This window comes from Corythoichthys intestinalis, chromosome 7, assembly GCF_030265065.1.
Source record: "Corythoichthys intestinalis isolate RoL2023-P3 chromosome 7, ASM3026506v1, whole genome shotgun sequence".
NCBI lineage: Eukaryota > Metazoa > Chordata > Actinopteri > Syngnathiformes > Syngnathidae > Corythoichthys > Corythoichthys intestinalis.
In genome coordinates, this window is record NC_080401.1 from 60,046,272 (window position 1) to 60,070,809 (window position 24,538).

At 42.5% G+C, this 24,538-nt stretch overlaps 1 protein-coding gene across 5 annotated transcripts; it reads left to right on the forward strand.

The window, feature by feature from the left end:
- Positions 1-462: 462 nt before the first annotated feature.
- On the forward strand, positions 463-23,813 carry LOC130919043 (class I histocompatibility antigen, F10 alpha chain-like). 5 transcript variants are annotated; one of them, XM_057841436.1, is made up of 8 exons: positions 463-623; positions 8,295-8,561; positions 8,637-8,912; positions 12,278-12,577; positions 12,643-12,741; positions 12,808-12,825; positions 23,043-23,204; positions 23,274-23,813. In XM_057841436.1, exons 1-7 carry the CDS (start codon positions 542-544, stop codon positions 23,183-23,185), a joined length of 1,185 nt encoding a protein of 394 aa, XP_057697419.1. In that variant the 5' UTR covers positions 463-541; the 3' UTR covers positions 23,186-23,204; positions 23,274-23,813. The 5 variants fall into 5 exon arrangements, with proteins under 5 accessions (XP_057697419.1, XP_057697415.1, XP_057697416.1 ...); XM_057841432.1 differs by lacking the exon at positions 463-623 and adding an exon at positions 1,220-1,441; XM_057841433.1 differs by lacking the exon at positions 463-623 and adding an exon at positions 1,220-1,441 and having other exon boundaries at positions 23,043-23,199.
- Positions 23,814-24,538: the final 725 nt, after the last annotated feature.

Genomic DNA, 24,538 nt, shown 5'->3' on the forward strand with positions numbered 1-24,538 from the left:
GAGCGTTGTGTAGGACGTTTCGCCGCGTAGTAAGGAATGGCCGAACACCTGTTAAGACAGTGGGTCGCTGCGTGAGTGAGTCCGGTCGGAAAACGGCTTTCGAAAACGGCGGTGGCACACTGCTCTTCATATCTGTTGTCTGTGTGTGCTGAGTGCTCTTCCTTAGTTCAAAAATACTGCGCGCACTCTGAAAATGAGAGCGCTACTGCCACCTACTGAGTGGATGTGCAAGTACACTTTATTCCAGTACGGCAAAAAACAAAACAAAAAAAAAAACATGTTCCCCGAGGTCACATGCGCCCCCCCTGGCATCGCTCTGCGCGGGGCGCGCCCCACTATTTGAGAAGTACTGCCTTAGGGGCTCCGTACGTTGGCGCCATCAGGAGGTGGTGAAAAAAAAAACCTCGGAGTCGGCGCTGGTCCCCGCCCATTAGTGCAAACGTCATTTGCCAGGACGTCATCACCGGCGAAAATGAAAGCAAAGTAAGTGCAAAAGTTGCGCAGGTGAGCCGACGCGGGAGGCGCTTGTCATCATTCCAAGATGGACTCAAAAGAGCACAAGATGGTGAAGATCATCGCGCTGACGGCCTTCCTGCTAACGCAAATGGACGGCGCTGCGCCTGGTAAGTGACCCGTCTTGACATGGGAAGACGCGTTTTGCCAGCAGCAAGTCATCAGGAAATGGTCGTCGCCATTGAAGTCCATTGTAATCCAAACAAGTCAAGTAAAAGTACAAAAGTATAAGAAAGTAGATGTTTTCGAAGGTTTTGCCTTCAAATTTGTGTAGTTGTCTCGAGTAGCTCAACTTGGACTCAAGTAAGAGTAGCTTGACTTCAAACTAAAATGACTCCATTAAAAGCATAGGCGGAGTTTGACTTTTGGAGCAAGGGGGCTGCACAACATCTTGATGACCCCGAAATGCAGTGTCAGCAATAAAATTAACTTACAAGACTATAATAATAAGTTGAAAATGAGCGTTTTTGTTTCCCATCATTCTTGAGGGGAATTCTAAATCACGCTGCTTAGGCAATACTTTTTGTTGAGAGAAATGGTGGAGGAAATGTTTTGTATTCATAAATGTGTCCTCAGTCCTATTGCTTGTTATTATTGACATATTATCTTTTCGCCACAAGATGGCAGGATGGGACTTAATTGGCTAAAGTGCTACATTTATTACTTCTTTGTGTTTGACTTTGATGACTTTGATTTGTGGGATTGACTGTGAAGACAGCAATGAGAGAGGATGTATCCGCATGTCAATGGAAATTGAATACGCCGACAACTTATTCTCCGTCAATTCTTCCTACGAATGCTACGTTGAGCTGCAACCACCTCAACACTTTTCACCAAGATTGTCAACCATTGAATATGGTACGCCCGCCGGTGTCGTGCCAATGTAGTTGCCCCAGTCAAAAATGGTATCCCTTGGGTGGATATGGAGGTAAGATTTGTGCCTTTATTATTTTGTATTTATTTATTTTCAAAAATGTGTTTGAATCGGGGCCGGATGTATGGGTGGGCCAGGGCCCACCCAGACGTGAGTCGTGCCCACCCAATAAAAATGTCGGGAATATCTATTGTAGCGTCCCATTGGATATAGAGAACGCACGGAGAGTTGGTCTCACCTACTTTTTTATTGCACAATTAACGGTTACTGTTGGCCGCAACCACGCTGTTGTGAATTCCCTGCTGTGAGGGCTGGACAGCGAACTGCCTCGCTTTGGGACAACTGCGTTGTTGCACATGCGCAGAGTATTCTAAAAAGACCGCGGTTGAGGAAAAAAAGTTCGTCCTCGGCCGATAAGTAAGTTATAATGTTCTCCATATATTCTGCAATCATATTTGTGCTTATATCAGTACTCTTTATTATTGTTTGTAGTTCGTAGCACGTTAGCTCCGCTCGTAGCATTCTATTGCTAAAGTAGCGCCTAGAGCGTGATAATATTAGAGCTGGGAATCTTTGGGCACCTAAAGATTCGATTACGATTACGATTCAGATGGTCCGATTCGATTCTAAAACGATTATTGATGCACCCCCCCCCCCCTTTTTTTTTTTTTTTTTTTTTTTTTTTTTTTTTAATGTTTTGTACATTAGTTCCAAAATTGTTCAAAAATACTCTCAGGCTAAACCAAACTACTATTTCAGTATCAAGTTAACATATAGCAGTAAACAAATATACAAAAATAACAGTAAATAAAAAACTCCAGTCCCCATTCTGTATCAGCAGCTTTAAACTACATTCAATTAATTTAATGTTGTGAATCAACCGTTAAAGTTGTTAAAATTGCTCCCGTTAATCCATAATTTCCCTTTTGTCAACTTTTGACATGTGAAAGTTTTAAAACTATTTTAAAGATAGATTCAAGTCAATATTTTACCGATTTAGGAGTATTTTAGATAAAAAGTTAATTAGGTTTGCTTGGAAGGTTCGCTACAACAGCGAACGCCAAACTTTCACCCGACATTAAATAGACTCTTGGCGGCACCCAGACGGACTTTCACCCGTTGTCCTCCCTTGTTCTCACGATTTCCAAAGAGGATGCTTTCTACTGGTAGCCAAGCCACAGGCTAACGCTAGTGGCTAACGCTAGCGGTTAACGCTACAAATGAAAGTGATGGAGTCGGATAGTGGCTCTAAACTAGTTGAAACAGCTGAACTTCATGAGTGGATTGGTCTCTGACTGCATCTAGCAATTATGCTGCGTTCCAGAAAAGTGGGATGTCGGACTTTTCCGACCTCCGAGCTGGAAAATATCATTGGAACGCCACTCGAACTGGTAGGTCCAAGTCGCGAAGTCGGAGAAAAAATAACTACCCCGACTTCCAAGTTGTTTCAATCTGACGGCACTGGACAAATTGGCGCTCATGAAAACGTATTGAATGATAACACAATAATGAAGTAAATCAAGTTTATTTGAGACGCCATGTATTTTTTTGTCATACAGTGAATTATCTTTGTTGTGCTATGTTTTTATATTGACGATCAGCAAAGGATGTAACTAAAAAAAAAGGCAGTTTACAGTGTGGGCTATAACGCAGCTGTCGTGTTTCCTCTACTATTTGATCGCTTATAGGAAGGCAGGTTCGCTGGAGGTCAAAATGTATTTGGATGGCCAAAATAAAAAACACCTCGTCGCGATCAGCTATCTTTGTTGTTTACATTTGCTTGGAACGCTTTGAGATTGGAACTGGTAGCATCCGAGTGGGATAAATCCGACTTCCCACTTCTCTGGAATGCAGCATTAGTTTATCACGTTATTGTGTATCTCTTGTCTGTGTGTGATTTCTCTGATAGCTTTTGTGATGCTAAAGCATTCAGCATAAAGTACAATCTAACAGTGAAAATTATAATATAACTGTTTAATTGCCCCAGCTATTTTTCTGTATGTGCTTAATTCTGTGTCATTAGATCAATGCAGCTTTAATGTGTGTGTGTGTGTGTGTGTGTGTGTGTATGTATTAAAAAATGCACTGGGGAAAAAAAACCTGAAACCTTGCAGTAAACACTTGTGTTGAGTAATTATGTCACAGCAGCCATTAACAGTAAGTTGTCTTTTTGAAGTGTACTGTTCAAGCTGTAAGTCATTTGTGTTACAATGACATGTTGGCACAGGCATATTGATTTTGACAATGTACATTGTTCAAGCCATACAAGCCGTTTTAAATGTTCAAACTTGAATTCTTATTGTTTACAATAAATTTTTGTATACTTAATGTTTAGAATGCATGTACAATTGTTAAATATATTAAATTGAAAGCTGGTAAATAAATAAACAAGAAACGGTTAATCTGTATTTCATGCATTGATTCAGATTTTCAAATTATATAACTGTCTGCTTGGGTGAATTTATCGTCATTTATCGTTATCGAGGTAAATCTGCTCAATTTATCGTGATACGTGCTTAACGCCATATCGCCCAAAACTTTGGGCCACATTTTGGTGAGGACGTTTTTGTCTTTATTATTCAATCAAAAAATAAGCTTCAAAAAACATATATTTTCAAAAAGAAAAATCACTTCAATGGCGTTATACTTATATAGCGCTTTTCCACCTTTCAAGGCGTTCAAAGCGCTTTACACTATCTCGCCATCCACCTACTGGTGACGCAGCACCAGGAGCAACGTGGGGTTCAGTATCTTGCTCAAGGACACTTAGGCGTGTTCATCAGGGCGGACAATTGAACCCACAACCTCTGGGTTGGGGGACAACTAATCTAACACTGAGCCACGCCACCCCCAATCAAAAAAAAATAATAAATTCAATCATAGAAAACGTTTTTGAATGTGAAAAAATGTTTGAGATTGAAAAATTTGCATTTGAACACTTAATTTTCATTGAAAAAGTTAAGCAATCCTTTTTGTGTTTCGGCCATATTATGGATAGGACATTTGTGTCTAAATTATTCAATCCCAAAAAAAGTTGCTTCAATCAAAAAAAAAATATTTCCAATCAAAGAAAAAAATCATTTGAAAGATAAAATTTCCCTCCCCTATTTTTATTTTTAATTATATGCAAAGCAAATGACTGTCTAAGGTGCTAGTCACATGATCTGTTCGAGGAATAATTTTGACCCATTATAATTTGTTTTTTTGTTCATTCCATTAATTTTGTTGCAGTTTTATTGCTTTACAACTTGATATATATAGGAAAGTCAATTTCATGCAATGACACTTCTCAGCCACCAGGGAGGGCCTGCCCCCCCCCCTTAAAATCAGCTTATGATTAAAAGTCGTCATCCAAAAAGCAAACATTCAAGTACAAGTAAAAAAAAGTCATCCTTGAAGAGAATGTTCATTAATAAAGTAACTGCTTATAATGTTGTTGTTTTTTTAAAACAAATGTTGTGGTGGCCCTTTGTTTTTTGTCATAATTCACCCACCGTGCTTGTGTGTCTGTTTGGCCGAGCGCGTGACCGGCTGCGTCGCAGTCACATGACATATAAGCCGTGCACGTTCCGGCTTGAGTTTAGAGAGTTGCAGAGTTCACAAGAGTGCAGCAGAGTTAAATAAAGGCTGGAAATAGCAATACGAGCTAACTTAGGCTACGTTCATACTACAGGTCTTAATGCACGAATCGGATTTTTTGTCATATCCGTTTTTTTGGCTTGCCCGTTCAGACTGCCTTTGTCCATTGAGACCGTTCAAGTATTACGCATGCGCAGTAATTCGCAGTCCGACACGCGTTGAGCAAGAAGACCCGCATGCGCAGAAGCATCAAAACAAATGACACACGTCATCCGTCATTCCAGGGATATCATATTTTGCTTTTCAAAAGGAGGACACAAATAACAGACATAAATAATCCCCGTTTAGGCTTATATTCAAAGTTTATATGGATCGATAGCATGCACGCACTGTCCGTGCATGTCACACACATACGGGCAGTTCGCCCCGACTCTCGGCCGTGTAAGCAATGTTGAAATATTGCTTATATGGAGCAGACAGAAAACCGATCATTCTCAGGCTTATCCTCAACCCATTTTTATTTTTTATGACTGTTGTCAAGCTCAAAATATGACAATGACAGCCAAAACATTGAATTCCGACTGGAAAAAATAGAAATGAAAGCGCATCTTTTGCTTCTCAAGAGCATGAGTGCCCTCTCGTGGTTAAAACATTTTCTACCATGAAATGAAAAGGATCAGCTAGTCAGCAAAAATTGTACTCAAGTAAGAGCAGGGCCATTTGGGGGCCCTAAGCAAAATCATGCAAAGGGGCCCATATTTTTGCCCCACCATTTCGTCACGGTGTACTGTGAAAGCCATACATGCAATCCAACCCATACGTCCATATTTTGTATATTAATCAGATTTTGTTGCACTTGCGTACTTCAAACTTCTCACCCCAAATAATTGTCAGTACTTACAGTAGATTGCATCAAACCTTTTTCTAAAAGAGGAAAGAAGTTAAGGAAGAACTTTTATTTTTTTAAGCTTGTAATCAAGTATCAAAACTCACAAAAGTCAAATAAAGCAAACTGTAGTGAACAAAATAGAATATAAATTAAACAATTGCCAGATTGGGGGCCCCCTAGTGGTCAGGGGCCCTAAGCAGCTGCATAGTCTGCGTATAGGCTAGGCCGGCCCTGGTAAGAGTATCGTTATTTCAAAATAATATGACTCAAGTAAAAGTAGTCCTAAAAAAAAGAAATCAACAGGAAGTGACCTAATAACAAGCACCTTTTTTTCCTTGTCATATTCATAAAATCACATTACATTCAAACTTTATTTTTAGTTATGTCATATCATGACTTGAAACTCATAATATTACAACTTGTCATGTAACATTCTTCAAATATGATGTGACTTGAAGTAGAATGATGACTTTGAGTCCTGACATGACTTTTTGCTGGTAATATGACGTAAATGTACGTGGTGTTATAATGCCACCATATTTCGAATTTCTTTCGCGTATTATCGCTTGCCTGGCTCTGCCAGACTATTCTCCCTGTATTTTTCAAACACTGAGAGAAATAGTCTGGGAACCATCCCATTAACGTCCTTTTCGAGCAGGTACAAAATCAATCGACAAATCAGATTCGTTTATTTGCGTGACGTGTTCGTCACGAGCAACGTCACTCTTGCGCGCCAAAAGTCGTCTCCACAACACAGATGGTCAACGGGATAACCGAGAACATGTTCCAATCCGCGGTAAATTCTGTTTTAAATTACCTAAAACACAGCGACACGAGTCATTGACAATAGTCTGTCTCGCGCTAGCCATGTTGAATAAACTCCGCTCTCTTCGTATGTTTACTTCTGCGCGCAAGTCCCTCGTCCTTCCGTCGTCAGTTCATAACGTCACGTCTGCCCGTCGCTGATTGGTCCACTCCGCTGTCTGTTTGCTGTGGCTTGCTCCGCCCTGGAAATTGTATCCGTGGGAATGGTGGCCAGACTCAATAGCTGGAACAGCGTTGAGTCTGGTGTACCAGGCAATATTATCGCAACTGTTCCTGATCATATTGCAACACATCACTTTAATGCAGTGCTTCTCCCTTATTTTCTGTTACACCCCTCCAAGGAAGATGTAAATGTTTCGCACCACCCAAACTCTGCCGCCACTGTAAATAGTATCATTTTTCTATAATATCACTATTATAAGTACGCCTCTGCCTCACATTATATCTTTTTTTTCTATTAGAGAAAATAACAGAGATGAACTTATAAAGTATAACTTTATTAACATTGTTTTGTTTGTAACAGAAAAGACTTAAGGCGCATCAATTTGCCTGAATGAAAAAAAAAAAAAAGTCACATCCAAACTGTAAAAATACACTCAAGGTACATTTTTGACCATTTGATACTGAAAAATAAAATCAGTAAATAATAACAAATTCAAATTGATCAGAAACATTAACTCATGAGGACAATATGCCAAAAAATTTGAGCAAAAAAACAAAACTGTATAGAAGAAGAAGAAGAAAAAATTGTCTTTGGACAGAAGGACAGTTTTTATTTTTGCTGCTCGCTGCTCCCAGTATCACCTCCAGTTTGCAATGATGTGGGGTTATTTTGCACTGAGCATGCTAACAGTGCTCACTGGTTTACTGATATAACACTGACAAAGCGGGACGATTGTTGGCAATATTCGGCACGTTTTCGCTGAAAAACAACCAAGCGGCTTACCAATGAGAATGGGGTCTAATGTCTTTAAGTGGCGTCTTAATTTATTTGGCTTCTGGCCGTCCGCTATAATCATTTTTAGACACAGTAAACAGTGGTCTTTCCTCATCTACCACTGTATTAAATGTCAAAGCCAAAAGGCAAACGGCCCGAAAAAAGCACATTCTCGCAGCCGAGGGAGAACCGTAGGTGAGGGCGGTCGTCGTGACGATCCCAAGCCGAAAATGGCACTTCTCAGGCGGACACGTGAGAACCGGAGAAGACAGTGGGTCGCTGCGTGAGTCCGGCCGGAAAACGGCTTTCGAAAACGGCGCACAGTTCTTCATATCTCTCTTCTGTGTGCTCTTGCTTACTTCAAAAATACTGCGCGCACTTTGAAAATGAGAGCGCCACTGCCACCCACTGAGTGGATGTGCAAGTACAATTTATTCTAGTATGGCAAAAAAAAAAAAACATGTTCCCCGAGGTCACACGCGCCACCCCTGGCATCACTCTGCACCCCCCCCCCCCCCCCAGGGGGCGCGCCCCACTATTTGAGAAGTACTGCTTTAATGCGACTTGTAATATGATGGCTTTTTTTTAGTCGTCCTTTTTATTTTTTTCTGTCTTTGCGTGGCCCTAATCGTCCGTCCGTTGTCACACTTGACAAATGCTTTTGTTTTTCCTTTCAGTGATCCACACTCTCAACTATATCCAGACTGTGTCATTTCACATTCCGAACTTGCCAGAGTACATGGCTGTGGGTTACGTTGACGGCCTTCCCATTTCACACTACGACAGCGAGAGCGGGAAAACAAAAGTCAAACAGGAGTGGATGAAGAACATCACAGCCGAGGAGCCTCGCTACTGGGAGGAAGTGACACAGATCAATATTGCTAATCAGCATAGCTCCAAAGTCCACATACATACTTTTCAAGAGCGCTTCAACCAGACGGGAGGTTTGTCACTGTTCCAATTTGGAGCATTTCATCCAGCCAGATGTTGACTTCTCACCTGGCGTGCCTTTCTCTCAGGTCTTCACATGATCCAGGAGACGGGTGGCTGTCAATGGGACGATGAGACCGACCAGGTGGATGGTTGGACTCACCACGCTTACAATGGAGAAGACTTCATATGGTTTGATTTGAAGGGACTGAGATGGATCGCCGTCCAGCCGCGAGCTGCCGTCACCAAACACGAGTGGGATCGATTGGGACGTGTAGAACACAGGAAGCATTACATTACCAAGATTTGTCCTTCATACTTGAAGAAGTACGTGAGCTTCGGGAGGGACGTCCTGATGAGAACAGGTAACGTACAGCCTGTCTCTCACACATTGTCCGTGAAATGTGTCCTCCATTTTGTCCCCCCCCCCATCAACGCTTTCTTTTCTCTCCTTCATTCTCCATTTTGAGCTGAACATCTCATCTTTAATGTTGTCTCCCTAATTTGTCTTCTCACACCTTCTGTCTTGCACGTTTCATATTCGGCACACATATTTTTTTTTTGTTTCTTCGCTCACCCATTTTTAGTGAGTTTTATTATTTTTAGAAAACAACCCAAAATCGACAGGAAGTGACCCAAAATCAACAGGAAGTAACCTGGATATGCTGGCCAGTCAACAGGAAGTGACCCAAAAATGTTTCAAAATCAACAAAAAGTGACTCGGAATACCTGAAAACATACAGGAAGTGACCCAAAATCAACAGGAAGTGGCCCAAAATGAATAGGAAGTAACCTGGAAATGCTGGCCAGTCAACAGGAAGTGACCCAAAAATGTTTCAAAATCAACAAAAAGTGACTCGGAATACCTGAAAACATACAGGAAGTGACCCAAAATCAACAGAGAGTGGCCCAAAATTAATAGGAAGTAACCTGGAAATGCTGGCCAGTCAACAGGAAGTGACCCAAAAATGTTTCAAAATCAACAAAAAGTGACTCGGAATACCTGAAAACATACAGGAAGTGACCCAAAATCAACAGGAAGTGGCCTAAAATGAATAGGAAGTAACCTGGAAATGCTGGCCAGTCAACAGGAAGTGACCCAAAAATGTTTCAAAATCAACAAAAAGTGACTCGGAATACCTGAAAACATACAGGAAGTGACCCAAAATCAACAGGAAGTGGCCCAAAATGAATAGGAAGTAACCTGGAAATGCTGGCCAGTCAACAGGAAGTGACCCAAAAATGTTTCAAAATCAACAAAAAGTGACTCGGAATATCTGAAAACATACAGGAAGTGACCCAAAATCAACAAGAAGAGACCCAGAACTGCCTCAAAATCAACAAGAAGTGACCAATAAACAGGAAATGACCAAGAAATGCGTCAAAATCAACAGGAAGTGGCCAATAAACAGGAAGAGACCCAGAAATGCACTAACACCAACAGTAAAGGACCTGAAATCAACAAAAAGTGACACCAAAATGCCTCAAAATCAACAGGAAGTGACTTGAAGTCAACAGGAAGTGACCGAAAAGTGCACTAATACCAAAAGAAATGGATCTGAAGTCAACAAGGAAGTGACCTGCAAATGCCCCAAAATCATCAGGAAGTGCCCTAAAACCATCAAAAAGAGTGACTTGAAATGCCTCAAAATCAACAGGAAGTGACCTAAAATCAACAGGAAGTGACCCAAAATGAACAGGAAGTAACCTGGAAATGCTGGCCAATCAACAGGAAGTGACCCAAAGGTGTTTCAAAATCAACAAAAAGTGACTCGGAATACCTGAAAACATACAGGAAGTGATCTAAAATAGACAGGAAGTGACTTGAAGTCAACAGGAAGTGACCGAAAAGTGCACTAATACCAAAAGAAATGGATCTGAAGTCAACAAGGAAGTGACCTGGAAATGCCCCAAAATCATCAGGAAGTGCCCTAAAACCATCAAAAAGAGTGACTTGGAATGCCTCAAAATGTACAGGAAGTGATCCAAAATCAACAGGAAGTGACCCAAAATCAACAGGAAGTAACCTGGAAATGCTGGCCAATCAACAGGAAGTGACCCAAAGGTGTTTCAAAATCAACAAAAAGTGACTCGGAATACCTGAAAACATACAGGAAGTGATCTAAAATAGACAGGAAGTGACTTGAAGTCAACAGGAAGTGACCGAAAAGTGCACTAATACCAAAAGAAATGGATCTGAAGTCAACAAGGAAGTGACCTGGAAATGCTCCAAAATCATCAGGAAGTGCCCTAAAACCATCAAAAAGAGTGACTTGGAATGCCTCAAAATCAATAGGAAGCGACCCAAAATCATCGGGAAGTGACCCAAAATCAACAGGAAGTAACCTGGATGTGCTGGCCAACAACAGGAAGAGACCCAAAAGTGTTTCAAAATCAACAAAAAGTGACTCGGAATACTTGAAAACATACAGGAAGTGACCCAAAGTCAACAGGAAGTGACTCAAAGTCAACAGGAAGTGACCGAAAAGTGCACAAATACCAAAAGAAATGGATCTAAAGTCAATAAGGAAGTGACCTGGAAATGCCCCAAAATCATCAGGAAGTGCTCTAAAACCATCAAAAAGAGTGACTTGGAATGCCTCAAAACTACAGGAAGTGACCCAAAATGAACAGGAAGTAACCTGGAAATGCTGGCCAATCAACAGGAAGTGACCCAAAAGTGTTTCAAAATCAACAAAAAGTGACTCGGAATACCTGAAAACATACAGGAAGTGACCCAAAAGTGTTTCAAAATCAACAAAAAGTGACTCGGAATACCTAAAACATACAGGAAGTGACCCAAAACAACAGGAAGTGACTTGAAGTCAACTGGAAGTGACCGAAAAGTGCACTAATACCAAAAGAAATGGATCTGAAGTCAACAAGGAAGCGACCTGGAAATGCCCCAATATCATCAGGAAGTGCCCTAAAACCATCAAAAAGAGTGACTTAGAATGCCTCAAAATGTACAGGAAGTGACCCAAAATCAAGAAGAAGAGACCCAGAACTGCCTCAAAATCAACAAGAAGTAGTGACCAATAAACAGGAAATGACCAAGAAATGCGTCAAAATCAACAGGAAGTGGCCAATAAATAGGAAGTGACCCAGAAATGCACTAACACCAACAGTAAATGACCTGAAATCAACAAAAAGTGACACCAAAATGCCTCAAAATCAACAGGAAGAGACCCAGAAAGGCATTAATACCAACAGAAACTGACCTGAAATCAACAGGAAGTGACCTAAAAACCAATAAACAGTGACTCCAAAACTAAAGGATGTCGTCGGGAAATGCCTCCAATTTAACAGGAAGTGACATCAGAATATCCCTAAATCTACAGAAAGTGACCTCCAAATGCCCAAACGAACAAAGTCATCCAAAAACAACAGGAAGTAACCTGGAAATGCCTCAACATCAATAGGAAGTGACCCGGAAAAGCCCTAAAACCAACAGGAAATAATCCAAAATATACAGGAGGTGATCCTGAAATGCCTCAAAATATACAGAAAGCGACTAAAAGTGACCCAAAAATGACTTGAAATCCACAGGAAGTGACCAGTGAACAGCAAGTAACAGGAAGTGACTCAAAATCAACAGGAAGTGGCTCAGAAATGCCCTGAAATCAACAGGGATTGATACAGATGAACGTCCAATTCACTTCAAGTGGGAGGACTTTGAAAGCTAACGTCTCCCAGGCGGGCAGGAAGTGACCCAGATTGTCCTTTTCAGAACTCCCGCGGGTGTCCCTGCTGCAGAAGACGGCGGGCTCGCCGGTCACCTGCCACGCCACCGGTTTCTACCCCAGGGCGGCCGTCCTCTTCTGGAGGAAAGACGGCAAGCATCTGGACGAGAACGTGGAGATGGACGAGATCCTCCCCAACCACGACGGGACCTTCCAGACCGGCGCTCGCCTCCTCGCGGTGGACGAAGGCGCTCGCTACGAGTGCGTCTTCCAGCTGGACGGCGTCCCGAAGGACGTGGTCACCCCGCTGGACCTCGCCGAGGTGTTGAGCAACGAGCGCATAGAAGGTGAGACGCGCGCTTCCGTCCTCGTCCGACGCGTACGTCCTTATGTTTCATTTTTTCTTGTGAAGCGCAAGCAAGGAGAAAGACGGCGCTGGCCGTCGCCATCCCATCGGTCCTCCTCTCTCTGGGTGTCGCCATCACGGTCTTTGTCGTCAAGCGTAAACAAGGTAAGGGACGTCGGCCAGTTTCACGTCGACCGTCACTGAGACGTTGTTTCTCTCTTTTCATTGCAGCCAAATACACGCCAGCTCGTAAGTAAAAGCGTTTCTGGGTCACTTCTTGTTCATTGTTTTTTTAGGTCACTTCCTATACATTTTGGGGTCACTTCCTGTACATTTTGTATCATTTCCTGTTGATTTTACGGCATTCCCCTGCCAATTCCTATTCACTGGTAGCTTCTGGTTGATTTTTGTGCTTTTCCAGGTCACTTCCTGTTGATTTGAAGTCACTTCATGTTGATTTTGGGTCACTTCCTGTACACGGGGCCGGCCCAGGCCATTTGGGGGCCCTGAGCAAAATAATGCAAAGGGGCCCATATTTTTGGCCCACCATTTCGTCACAGTGTACTGTGATCTTTTGTGGTGACGTCACATCCGGTGAGTGTATAGTTTGTTTGTTAGCACTGCTACTAGTCGCTAATCTCCTAGTGCTCCTCAATTTGTTTTATCCCACGGACACATCGGAGAATCGATCCTAGGCTGGTTCGGCTCTCCTAGTGCTCCTTAATTTGTTTTATCCCACGATTTAACAGGTCGTGGGTTAAAACTACTCTACTCTCCTCTTTAGCTCTATCTTCCTAGCCTAGCTTATCCGAGCTATGGCTAGCCCTCTGCCTTCTTCCTCCCGTCTTTTCTGCTCAGTGTGCCGTATGTATAGCGAGCACCCTGGCTCCTTCGTCGAGGACAGTAGTAGCTGTAGGAAGTGTAGCTTAGTCTCAGGGTTGGAGACCAGGGTTTCTGAGCTAGAAGCACGGCTCTGCACTCTAGAGACGAAAGCTAGTCCTAGCTATAGCCAGGTAGTGGCAGGGCCCGCAGGTCGTGCTTGCAGTAGTAGGATTGCTAGCGCAGTTAGCCCCCCAGCGAGCCCCGTGCAGCCGGGGGAAATTAAGGACGGATTTGTGACTGTACGGGGGAAGCGCAGTGGTAAACGCACAACCTTAGTGCACCAGCAGCTTCACGTCAGCAATAGGTTTGCCCCCCTCAGCGACACACCGGCTGAACCAGACACTCTCGTAATTGAAAGCTCCATAGTTAGAGACGTGAAGCACCCGGCGGTGTCTGTCAGGTGTTACCCAGGGGCCAGAGTCGGTGACATCGAAGGAAACCTCAGGCTCTTAAAGCAGAGTAGGAAGAGGTTCCGCCGTATCGTGATTCACGCAGGCGGTAACGACGCCCGGCGGAGACAGTCTGAGGTGCTTAAATTAAACGTAGCCTCGGTGTGTGAACTTGCTAAGTCGATGGCGGACACCGTAGTTTTCTCTGGTCCTCTGCCTAATTTGGGCAATGATGAGATGTACTCTAGATTCTCATCATTTAACCGCTGGTTGTCTAGATGGTGCCCAGAAAACGATATAGTCTTTGTTGATAACTGGCACGCGTTTTGGGGCAAGCCCGGGCTCATGCGCCGAGACGGCATTCATCCGGCTTGGGACGGTGCTGCTCTCTTAACTCGAAATTTGGCCGCCAAACTAAGTCTCCCAAAGTGACACTTCAGAGTGGGGGCCCGGGCGCAGTGTTGTAGTGTAAAACACAACTCTGTTAGTAGTGACCACTCGCCTCTTTCCGAGCTGTCACAAATCCAAAATTCAGGACAGAAGATAGAGACTGTGTCCGTGCCTCGTATAGTGAACAGGGGAAAACAGAGTACTATAGGAACGAGACCAAAGAACTTAATACATATAGCCCCTGATAGCAGTGAAAATAAAATAGCTCTTAATAAATATATAAAATGCGGATTATTAAACATCAGGTCAATCTCGCCCAAATCTCTGTTAGTTAATGACTTAATTGGGGATTATAATATTCATATTTTGGCCCTGACTGAAACTTGGCTTCAGCAGGATGACTTTGTTAGACTTAATGAATCCACACCCCCAAGTCACGTGAATTTTCACACAGCTAGAAGCACGGGCCGTGGAGGGAGGGTGGCAGTAATATCACACTCTTGTTTAGGTATGAGCCCAAAAAGTAAATCTAATTACATTTATAACTCCTTTGAAAGTCTAGCACTATCAATTATAGACGCTAACTGGAAGAACCAAAAACCAGTTCTTTTCATAGTGGTTTACCGTCCCCCTGGTCCCTACTCACAGTTTTTGTGAGATTTCTCTGACTTTTTATCTAGTATTTTGCTAAGCTGGGATAGAATTATAATTGTAGGGGATTTTAATATACATGTTGACAATGAAGGTGACTCCCTTGGTAAGGCCTTTAATGACCTACTAGATGGGACTGGCTTCATTCAAAATGTAAATAAACCAAATCATAGTCACAAGCACACCCTGGACTTGATTTTAACCTACGGTACGGAGATTAGTGATCTTAGTGTCCATCCCCACAACCCCGTACTGTCTGATCATTTTCTAATTACCTTTCAGTTTGTGCTTCAAGATAATCCGCCACTAGTGACTAGAACTCAGATGAAAAGGACATTAGGTGATCACTCTGTTTCAGAGTATAAACAGATAATTCAGCCTATATTTGCCTCCATGTCATCTAATTATGAAGGAATAATGTCCGGCCTTGCTGTTAATGACGAGTTTGTTGATCGTGTTATGTTTACGCTTCGTACTACCCTCGATGTCGTCGCTCCCTCCAAATTAAAGTTTGTCAAGCCGAGACGAGCCTCTCCCTGGTATAATGCTGAAACGCGCTCTCTTAAACAATCGACACGTAAATTAGAAAGACTTTGGCGCCGTTCAAACACAGAGCACACCCTCTCTGCCTGGAAACACAGCTTAGTGACATATAAGCAGGCCTTGCGTACGGCTAAAACCAGATATTACTCATCCTTAATAGAGGAAAACAAAAATAATCCTAGGTTTCTGTTCAGCACTGTAGCAAGGCTGACAAACAGTCACACCTCAATAGAACCTTATATCCCAACCACCCTTGGCTGTGATGACTTCCTAAAAGTTTTTAACAATAAAATCGCAACTATTAGAAATAAAATAAATGACTCACTTCCAGTTATTAGGTCTGATAAAGTGCAGACAAAGAATTCGGAATCTCCTATAAACCCCTCTAAAATATTAAATAACTTTACCACTGTAGACCAAATTGATGTAACTTCAATTATAATGTCCTCCAAACCATCAACGTGCCTCCTCGACCCAATCCCAACCAAACTTTTTAAAGAGACCCTGCCTCTAACTATTGACACTATCTTAAATATAATAAATACCTCATTAGTTACTGGCTACGTGCCGCAGTCCTTTAAATATGCAGTTATTAAACCGCTCTTGAAAAAACCTACTCTTGATCCTGAAATTTTGGCCAATTATAGACCTATTTCTAACTTACCATTTCTCTCCAAAGTCCTTGAAAGAGTGGTAATTAAACAGCTCTGTCAGCACCTACAGGACAATAGTTTATTTGAACAGTTCCAGTCTGGCTTTCGAGCTCATCATAGCACTGAAACCGCATTAGTTAAAGTAACTAATGACTTGTTACTTGGCGCTGACGTTGGATTAGTCTCGATCCTGGTTCTGTTGGACCCGAGCGCAGCCTTTGACACAATCGACCATAATATCTTATTGCAGAGATTAGAATGTGACATAGGCATTAGAGGAGCAGCCCTCTGCTGGTTTAAATCATATTTATCTAATAGGTACCAGTTTGTCAATGTAAACCAACAATCATCATCGTACTCTAGAGTTAGTTGTGGTGTGCCGCAAGGATCGGTCCTCGGGCCCATCTTGTTTACGCTGTATATGCTTCCTCTAGGTAATATCATCAGAAAACATAGCATTAACTTTCATTGTTACGCTGACGACACACAACTGTATTTATCAATTAAACCTGAGCAGGTCAGGCAAGTAGAAAAACTAAGCGCCTGCGTCCGAGATATAAATACCTGGATGAGCACTAACTATCTTCTACTTAACCCTGAAAAGACAGAAGTCCTTATAATAGGCCCGAAAAGTGTTAGAGACTCTTTATCTGCCCAGATAGTCACTCTGGACAATGTAAGTGTAGCCTCCAGCGCCACAGTTAAAAACCTAGGAGTTTTATTTGACCCTGACTTATCGTTTAAAGCACACATTAAACAAACCTGTAGAACGGCTTTCTTTCACCTGCGCAACATCGCCAAAATTAGAAATATTTTATCTAAAAGCGATGCAGAAAAATTAATTCACGCGTTCGTTACATTGAGATTGGATTACTGTAACTCCCTACTTGCAGCTTGTCCTAAAAGCTCTCTAAAAGGTCTTCAGCTAGTCCAAAACGCAGCAGCAAGACTTTTAACAGGAACTAATAGAAGAGAGCACATCACCCCTGTGCTCCAGGCACTTCACTGGCTTCCAGTCGAGTTTAGAATTAAATTTAAAATCCTCCTTCTTACATTTAAGACCATTAATGGGTTGGGGCCACCTTATCTCACCGATGCTCTGGTTCCATACCGCCCCAACAGAACACTCCGATCTCAGAATGCAGGTCTACTGGTAGCAGGCATGAAAATCTCTCACCTTTCGGCGAAATTCGCCGTTTTGAAGTCAAAAATGGCGACCTACGTGAATTGCGTAGATCCGAGGAGAAATTCTTTTTGGGAGGGGGGGGGGGGTCGGGAGGTTTTATTTAATTATTATTATTGTAACGAATCGAGTTATAATGTGGTGAGGGTGTTAGCATGTGTTCCTGAATGCACCGCATGACGTAGAGGGGTGAGGGAGGTGCGGGAGAGCGAGGGACTTGCCTTCCGTGTTTACGTTTGTTCTGGCGGGGGAGATATGTGCGTTGGCTGCGGCAGATAGCAGTCGTGTTGTTCAATAAGTTTCCACAAATAAAGAATTTCGATCTGATTAAACGGTTGACTATTATCAACGTTACATTATTATTATCATCATGTGATTAACTTAGTACGTAAACTGAGCACTTAAGAAATCGGTTCTTTAAAAAATGTCACACTTGGACAGTCAGCAAATCCTTCTAGATGCTTCGCTGACGAGAACCAATCATCGGCCCAAGGTGCGTTCCATTATTCCAAACGCGCGCACTCCTTACTGTACATGGAGTGCTCGGAGAGCCTTTGGGTGGCATTGCATAGCTGCGAAAACAAAAACCAGGCCTTATCCACACCGGGGCAGACCAGAGCGCAGCATACACACTTGCCTGTATTTGCCAGCAGATTGAATTTGGTGAGTAATGGTTTCAATCGTTTTCACATTTTGCGATATAAAAAAGTTACTGCCATTCGTTGCAGCTTGCGTTGAACACTACCAAAGCTAGCCAAATCTCCCATGAAAAAAATAGCTCCCGTTAAATTGGCGTCAAGCTTGTGTATTTAGCGGTAATATAAACGAAGAAACACACTGTTGAGTCAAATTAAGCGGCATGCTCTCGGGTGGGAGTGGCGCCTCACATCGCTCCCGTCGTCCGCCGGAGACGCGTTATTTTCGGCTTGGATTTGAGCTGACGGCCGGTGTCGGCACAACACCGGCCCGACGAGTGGTGGGAATGAGTCCTGCTTCTTAAAGCTTTTCAGAAATACAGGGATCCCTCGTTTTTCGCTGTTAATGGGGACCAGAACCCGCCGCAATAAGTGAAAACCGCGAAGTAGTCCCCCCCGCCCCCCCATTTTTTTGTGCGTGTTCAATGCATTTATTCAGATTTTACATTGGAAAAAAGATAAATATATGACATGTTTTTTCACTTTTTTCACCAAAGTATCATTTATAAATGGTTTTCAAGCACTTCAAAATGTAAGAATTATGATAAGTTTTAAACATGTTACTGCCCCACCGAATTATTTTTAAACAAGAATAAAGTAGTAAGAAAATGCTTGGCTTTAGTAAATGCTTCATAGTGAGTCTACTCAAACCCTCTCAGGCTTTGGTAAACGGTGATTGACACGTGTGCAAAGTTTTTCTTTTTATATATATTTCTTTGTTTGAAGCAACTTATTTGATTGAATAATGAAGACACAAATGTCCTAGCCAAAATGTGGCCCAAACGCAAAACAACATTACTTCAATGGAAAAATTTGTTTCAATCAAGTAAAATAGTTTTCAAATGCTTTTTTTGTCTCAAATTTATTTTTGCAATCAAAAACAATTTTTTTTAATTGAAGTGACTTTTTGGGGATTAAAAGTATATACTGTATTTTGATTGAAGCAACTTTGTTTTTGATAGAAGTAACTTTGTTTTTTGATTGAATAATAAAAACACGATTGAATAATAAAAACACAAATCTACCTCCATCGTTATTGAGAGAGAAATAAATTAAGAAAGCTTTAAAACGAAAAGCCACCGGGGAGTCTGTTTTTGTGTTTTTTTTAATATTTATATTTCATTACATAGACATGCCTCGTAGGGAAGGGAGATTGAGGGATAAAAAAAGGAGTTAGATGAGGCTGCTAAAGGCAGTGGATACCTCATCAGCTGGGTGAATAGCAGACCTGGTAAGAACAAGTTTGCAAGCATAGTCGGGTATTAAATACACTTATAAACACAATTACAATGTTATGTTTCTAAGATTTTATGTCATTGCTTTATTAATCATTAGGTGCTAGAGTTGTTAAGTATGGATAATAATGAAATAATAGTTTTAAGAAAACTGTGCTGTTGGTGGCTCAGTGACCGTCTAATGTGGTTTGTTCTCAGATGAACAAGTTGAGGAAGGAAGTTTTGATGCAGAGGTTGAGGGAAGAAAATAGGCAGACTGACTGAGTCAAAGCCAGAAAGTGTTAATGACAGTTTTGATTTCTATTCACTGTTGCCCCCTCCCAATTAAAGTATGTCACAGTCGCAGCCAATAATTATCTAAAGCTGGTTAAAATTGAAGTTATGTTGTTTTAAGGTGTATTAAATACTTGTTCATGTGCTCCTTTTGATCTACGAGCACCCGCCCCTCCACCGGTCTCTGCACGGCCCTGCTGAAACACAGTGTGGGTCGACAGAGCTCAATATTTTATTGGGGTGTACAGTGTACTGGAACATATTTCCTCCACACCCTTCTCACCTTTTTGACCCCTGACCCATTTTCATGCCTGTGGTAGTTCCCAGGGTTTCTAAAAGTACTGTCGGAGCTAGAGCCTTTAGCCACCAAGCCCCTGTTTTATGGAATCAGCTTCCAGCTAGTATTAAAGAAGCCGAGACAGTCTGCACATTTAAGATTAGATTAAAAACGTTCCTATTCGACAAAGCTTATGGTTAGGCTAGTTGAAGTCGGAGTAGACTCACAGTTTAGTCTAAGCTGCACTAGAAGCTATAATGCTGGGGGCAGTACAGCCGCTGAGTTCTATCTCCTTTTCTTACTCTACCTACCACTTGTCTTACTTTATTTCTATTTTCCAATGTTAATATCTAGTTGTCTAGTCTCTTCATCACTAGTCACCCGGTGTCCCCTTTCCCCCCTCCCCTCTGGGGAGGGGCTATTTTCCAGCTGCAGCCTCCTGACTGTCCGGACCCCTGGCTGGATAGACGTCCTCGCTGCTACCCCCGTCTCATCTGACTAGAGGGACTTCTTCTTGCTCCTTTACTCCACTGTATTTTTACGGACTATAATTTCGCTTGCTAATTCCCATTAGCCGTTTTGGGGGTTCCTGTCTATCCGTCCTGGGAGTGGATCTCTCCTGACTGTGGTACTCCCCAAGGTTTCTCATTTTTCTCCCAATTGACTCTGGAGTTTTTGGAGTTTTTCCTTGCCGGCATGGAGGGTCTTAAGGATAGGGGATACCCAGGACTTAAATTGCATCTATTCATCTTTGTTGCTTCATTTCTAATTGTGTATCTTATTGCCTCTGTTAAGCCCTTTGAGACTTCTGTTGTGATTGAGGGCTATACAAATAAAATTGAATTGAATTGAAATTGAATTGAAACCCGTACATGCAATCCAAGCCATACGTCCATATTTTGTATATTAATCAGATTTTGTTGCACTGCATACTTCAAACTTGTCACCCCAAATGATTGTCAGTACTTACAGTAGATAGCGCCAAACCTTTTTCTGAAAGAGGAAAGAAAGAAGTTAAGGAAGAACTTTTCTTTTTTTTAAGCTTGTAATCAAGTATCAAAACTCACAAAAGTCAAATAAAGCAAACTGTAGTAAACTAAATAGAATATAAATTAAACAATTGGGGGGGGGCCCTAGTGGTCAGGGGCCCTAAGCAGCTGCATAGTCTGCGTATAGGCTGGGCTTGCCCTGCCTGTACATTTTGGATTGTTTCCTGTTGATTCTACCACATTTTTTCCGTCACCTCCTGTTCACTGTTGACTTCCTTGTTGATTTGAGGTGTCACTTCCTGTACATTTTTGATCCTTTCCTTTTGCTTTTAGGGCATTTCCCTGTCACCTCCTCTTGATTTTGGTGCTTTTCTGGGTCACTTCTTATTGATTTTAGGCCACTTTCTGTACATTTTGGATCCTCTCCTCTTGCTTTTAAAGTGCATGTGACACAAAAAAGCATGTTTATTTCATAATACACGCGGTATTTTATGCTCCTGAATGATATGGACTGCTTGGATGTGTGTGGAAGCCATCGCTATATTTATTCAGTTTTTTGAATCCCGCGCCAGGAAAATGAGTGACTTCCGGCAACAGTCTCGAGTTGAGAAAGAGGGCGCTGTGACGTGTACAGTAGAAGACGTCCTCTTCACGCTACAGCCGTACGGTTGTATGAGAAGAACAAAGGATTCAGCCGATTTTGCGGATTAATACGTTTATTTTTCGCATTACGCCAGCCAAACGGCTGCAGAAAAATCATTCTGTATGAGGGAGAGGCGTATGCGGCTTTTTGGAGTTTCAAAAGGTTCCCATTCACCGTGGATATTTACTGTGGGACCGTTGGACTTACGAGGAAGTGAGTAAACATCTTGTTTTGTATTATGTCAAATACGAATACAGCGATTACAAAGTAAACACTACAAACTTTCTTTAAATAAAGGACTACTTACGTTTGATCATTGATAGGCATGTAAAAAGCTCTCCTAATGCATTAGCAGCAGCACGTTAGCTGCGTTAGCTCCAGCCACCCTCCTCCGGGGAACGAACTGTAAATTGCTCTCCGCCGGGCAGTTTGCCGATCCACAAAGACGATCGACAACCCAGTTGTCATGTCAAATAATCCGGTCTAGTTATGTGTGATTTTCTGCTTCGAAGACTTTGAAACATCACTCGGTTCGGGTTAGCATCTCGGCTACCTTTCACGGCTCTTGCTTTGTTTACATTCTCCGAAGCCGGGGAAGGGAAATGACATATGTCCGATTTAGGTGTCATAAAATATCGTTCGGGAGGTGCGACAGTAAAGGTGAAGTCGACAGTTTTTACCATTAATTTTGCCATGTCGTCCTGAATAAATGCATTTTTATGATTTCATATTCCATTTAGCACAAGACTTATTTGTCATGACCATGCCATTTATTTAGCAATTGGGGAAAATATTTGGATAAAAAGAATATCCTGTAAAAATATTGGAGTAGAGAGACTGAAACAATGACATTTTGCGGCTCTCTTTGTCGCGTTTTCCTCGTTCTGAATAATTCCCCCTCAATGGGCTTAATAGTAAAACCGATGAGCCCAGTCTACCGCTGACGTCATCCACCTGTTGGGGACGCTAAAGCCCTATAATGGTAGGCGTGGCTAACCGGCAGATTAAAAGACTAATTTCTCGTCATCTGTGCTTTGCTAAATTGTTGTATATAGTCGAATCGTCTCAAAATATGATTCTAATTCACATAATAATGCCATTTAAGACTTTTTTTCTCGTGTCATATGCTCTTTAAGGGCATTTCTCATTTCCTTTACATTCGTTAGTTTCTGTTGATTTAAAGGCATTACCCAGGTCACTTTTTTTGTTTTTGTTTGGGTCACTTCCTGTACATTTTAAGGCATTCCGACTCTATTCCTGTACTTCCTGTGTTTTGGAACATTTACTGTTAATTTTAGGACATTTCCCTGTCACTTCCTGTTGATTTGGGGGTCACTTCCTGTACATCTCTGATCATTTCCTCTTAATTTTAGGGGATTTCTGTGTCATTTCCTGTTGATTTTGGAGCAATTCAGCATCACTTCCAGTACTTTTCTGGTCATTTTTATCTTTTTTTTTTCCAATTCACGGCAAAAGCCAATTTTTTTATGGGTGCTGGGGTGAGGGGGGGTGTCACTCAACATACTGTTTTGTCAAACTTTGATATAATTATTTTAGAATTCAATTGGAAATAAATGGTATTGACAGGCTACATCTTTTTCCCGGTCCTCCCATTTGACAACCCTGAGCTAAAAACTCCACCCCCACATTTCCCCTAACACAGCTACCCGCACCGATACAGAGACCGCTTCCTCTCGGACCGATTCTCCCAAGGCGGCTTCTTCCGAGACCGATTCCCCCGGAGTCGCTTTGTTTGAGGCCGCTTCTCCCGAGACTGCTTTTACCCAAAGCGCTTCTTCCGAGTGAGATGCCCACACGCGGTGAGGTAAACCCCGAGTCATTTCCCTCTTCTTTGCCAGCCGATTTCATATTTTGTGTGCTCTTCTTTCCACAGGTATCGGATGACAAGCGCGAGCGCTTTCTCCTCACGCTTGGGTTGGAAAAGAGGGATAGATTTCCTTATTTTATTGTGCCTCGAGGATGTTTTTGCTAGCTTTCGCAAATCGTAGGAAGGACATTTCTGGCTTTCTTAATGACAATGTTTTTCTTTGTTTTTACAATCTGAGTAACCTAGCACACCAGATTGATTGTTCCATATATACATGCATTCAACATATGGTTGCCACCTTTCAGAAATAGAAATAAGGGACGCGCCCAAAGCCTTACGGGCAAAAAAAGGGGCATCCCAAAACTCCCAAAATGCATAGAAATGTATCTATTTTTAGATGAGAAAACTGTATTGTGCACCATGTGGGCATGGCAGTTTCCTTGCAGCAGATTGTTTTGTTTTTTTCTGCAGGTTAGTGAAAACGAAGTTGTGAATATCGTAATTAACATTTGTGTTTTCGGTAAAGATGTCCCGATCGATCGGGTCCGATCACATCAGAGTCAGATGCTGTAATGTGTGTGCTTCATTCATTAAAACTTGTGTTTGTTGTTTGACTGCACCCTGAGACTCTCAGCCTTTTTGTGTGGACTCCGTTTGTAGTAAAGCCTCCAGAACAGAAAACGAATGCGCGGCGTTGTAAGTACAAGGTCGAGATCCAACGCCAACAGAAACTTCATTCTCAAGAGGTGGAAGATGACGTTAGACCACAGGATAGTGTGTCTTGGCCAACTCAGTTAAAAGTCATGCATCTCAGCGATCTAGCACCAGCTCAGTGCGTTTGAGACTCAAAGCTGAACGTGAAGCACTGCTAGCAAAAGCAGCCGCTATAGGGAATGGGACGTACTACGTCACTGTTTGGCTAGGCCGCCATGCTGGCAATATCCTTCCGGCAGACTCAACGGGGATTGAGAGTGGTCGGCGAGTGGCCCGACACTAGCCTGCCCAGTAAGAGAGTGGACTACCGGCGAGTCACCGGCGTCCACGCCTGGAGCCCCATCACTTCAACTTTGAATGAGTGTCGTGTTATTCGCGGACCGTCCACTCGACAGCCAGCCTCCGCGCCTGGGGGGTGATATCGGGGTCCGACCAGTGTGCCGCGACAGGGCAACGTGCCGTTGCGGGTACTCCGGTGAAATGCCGATGTTCTACCCCCGTACCAGTGCCCTATATTCGGCTTGGACTCCAGGAGACTCCGATGGCTGGAGGGAGACCTGGTGGCCAATGGCCATTATTCTTGCTTCATACTTTTATGTCATTGGCGCAATCAGCTG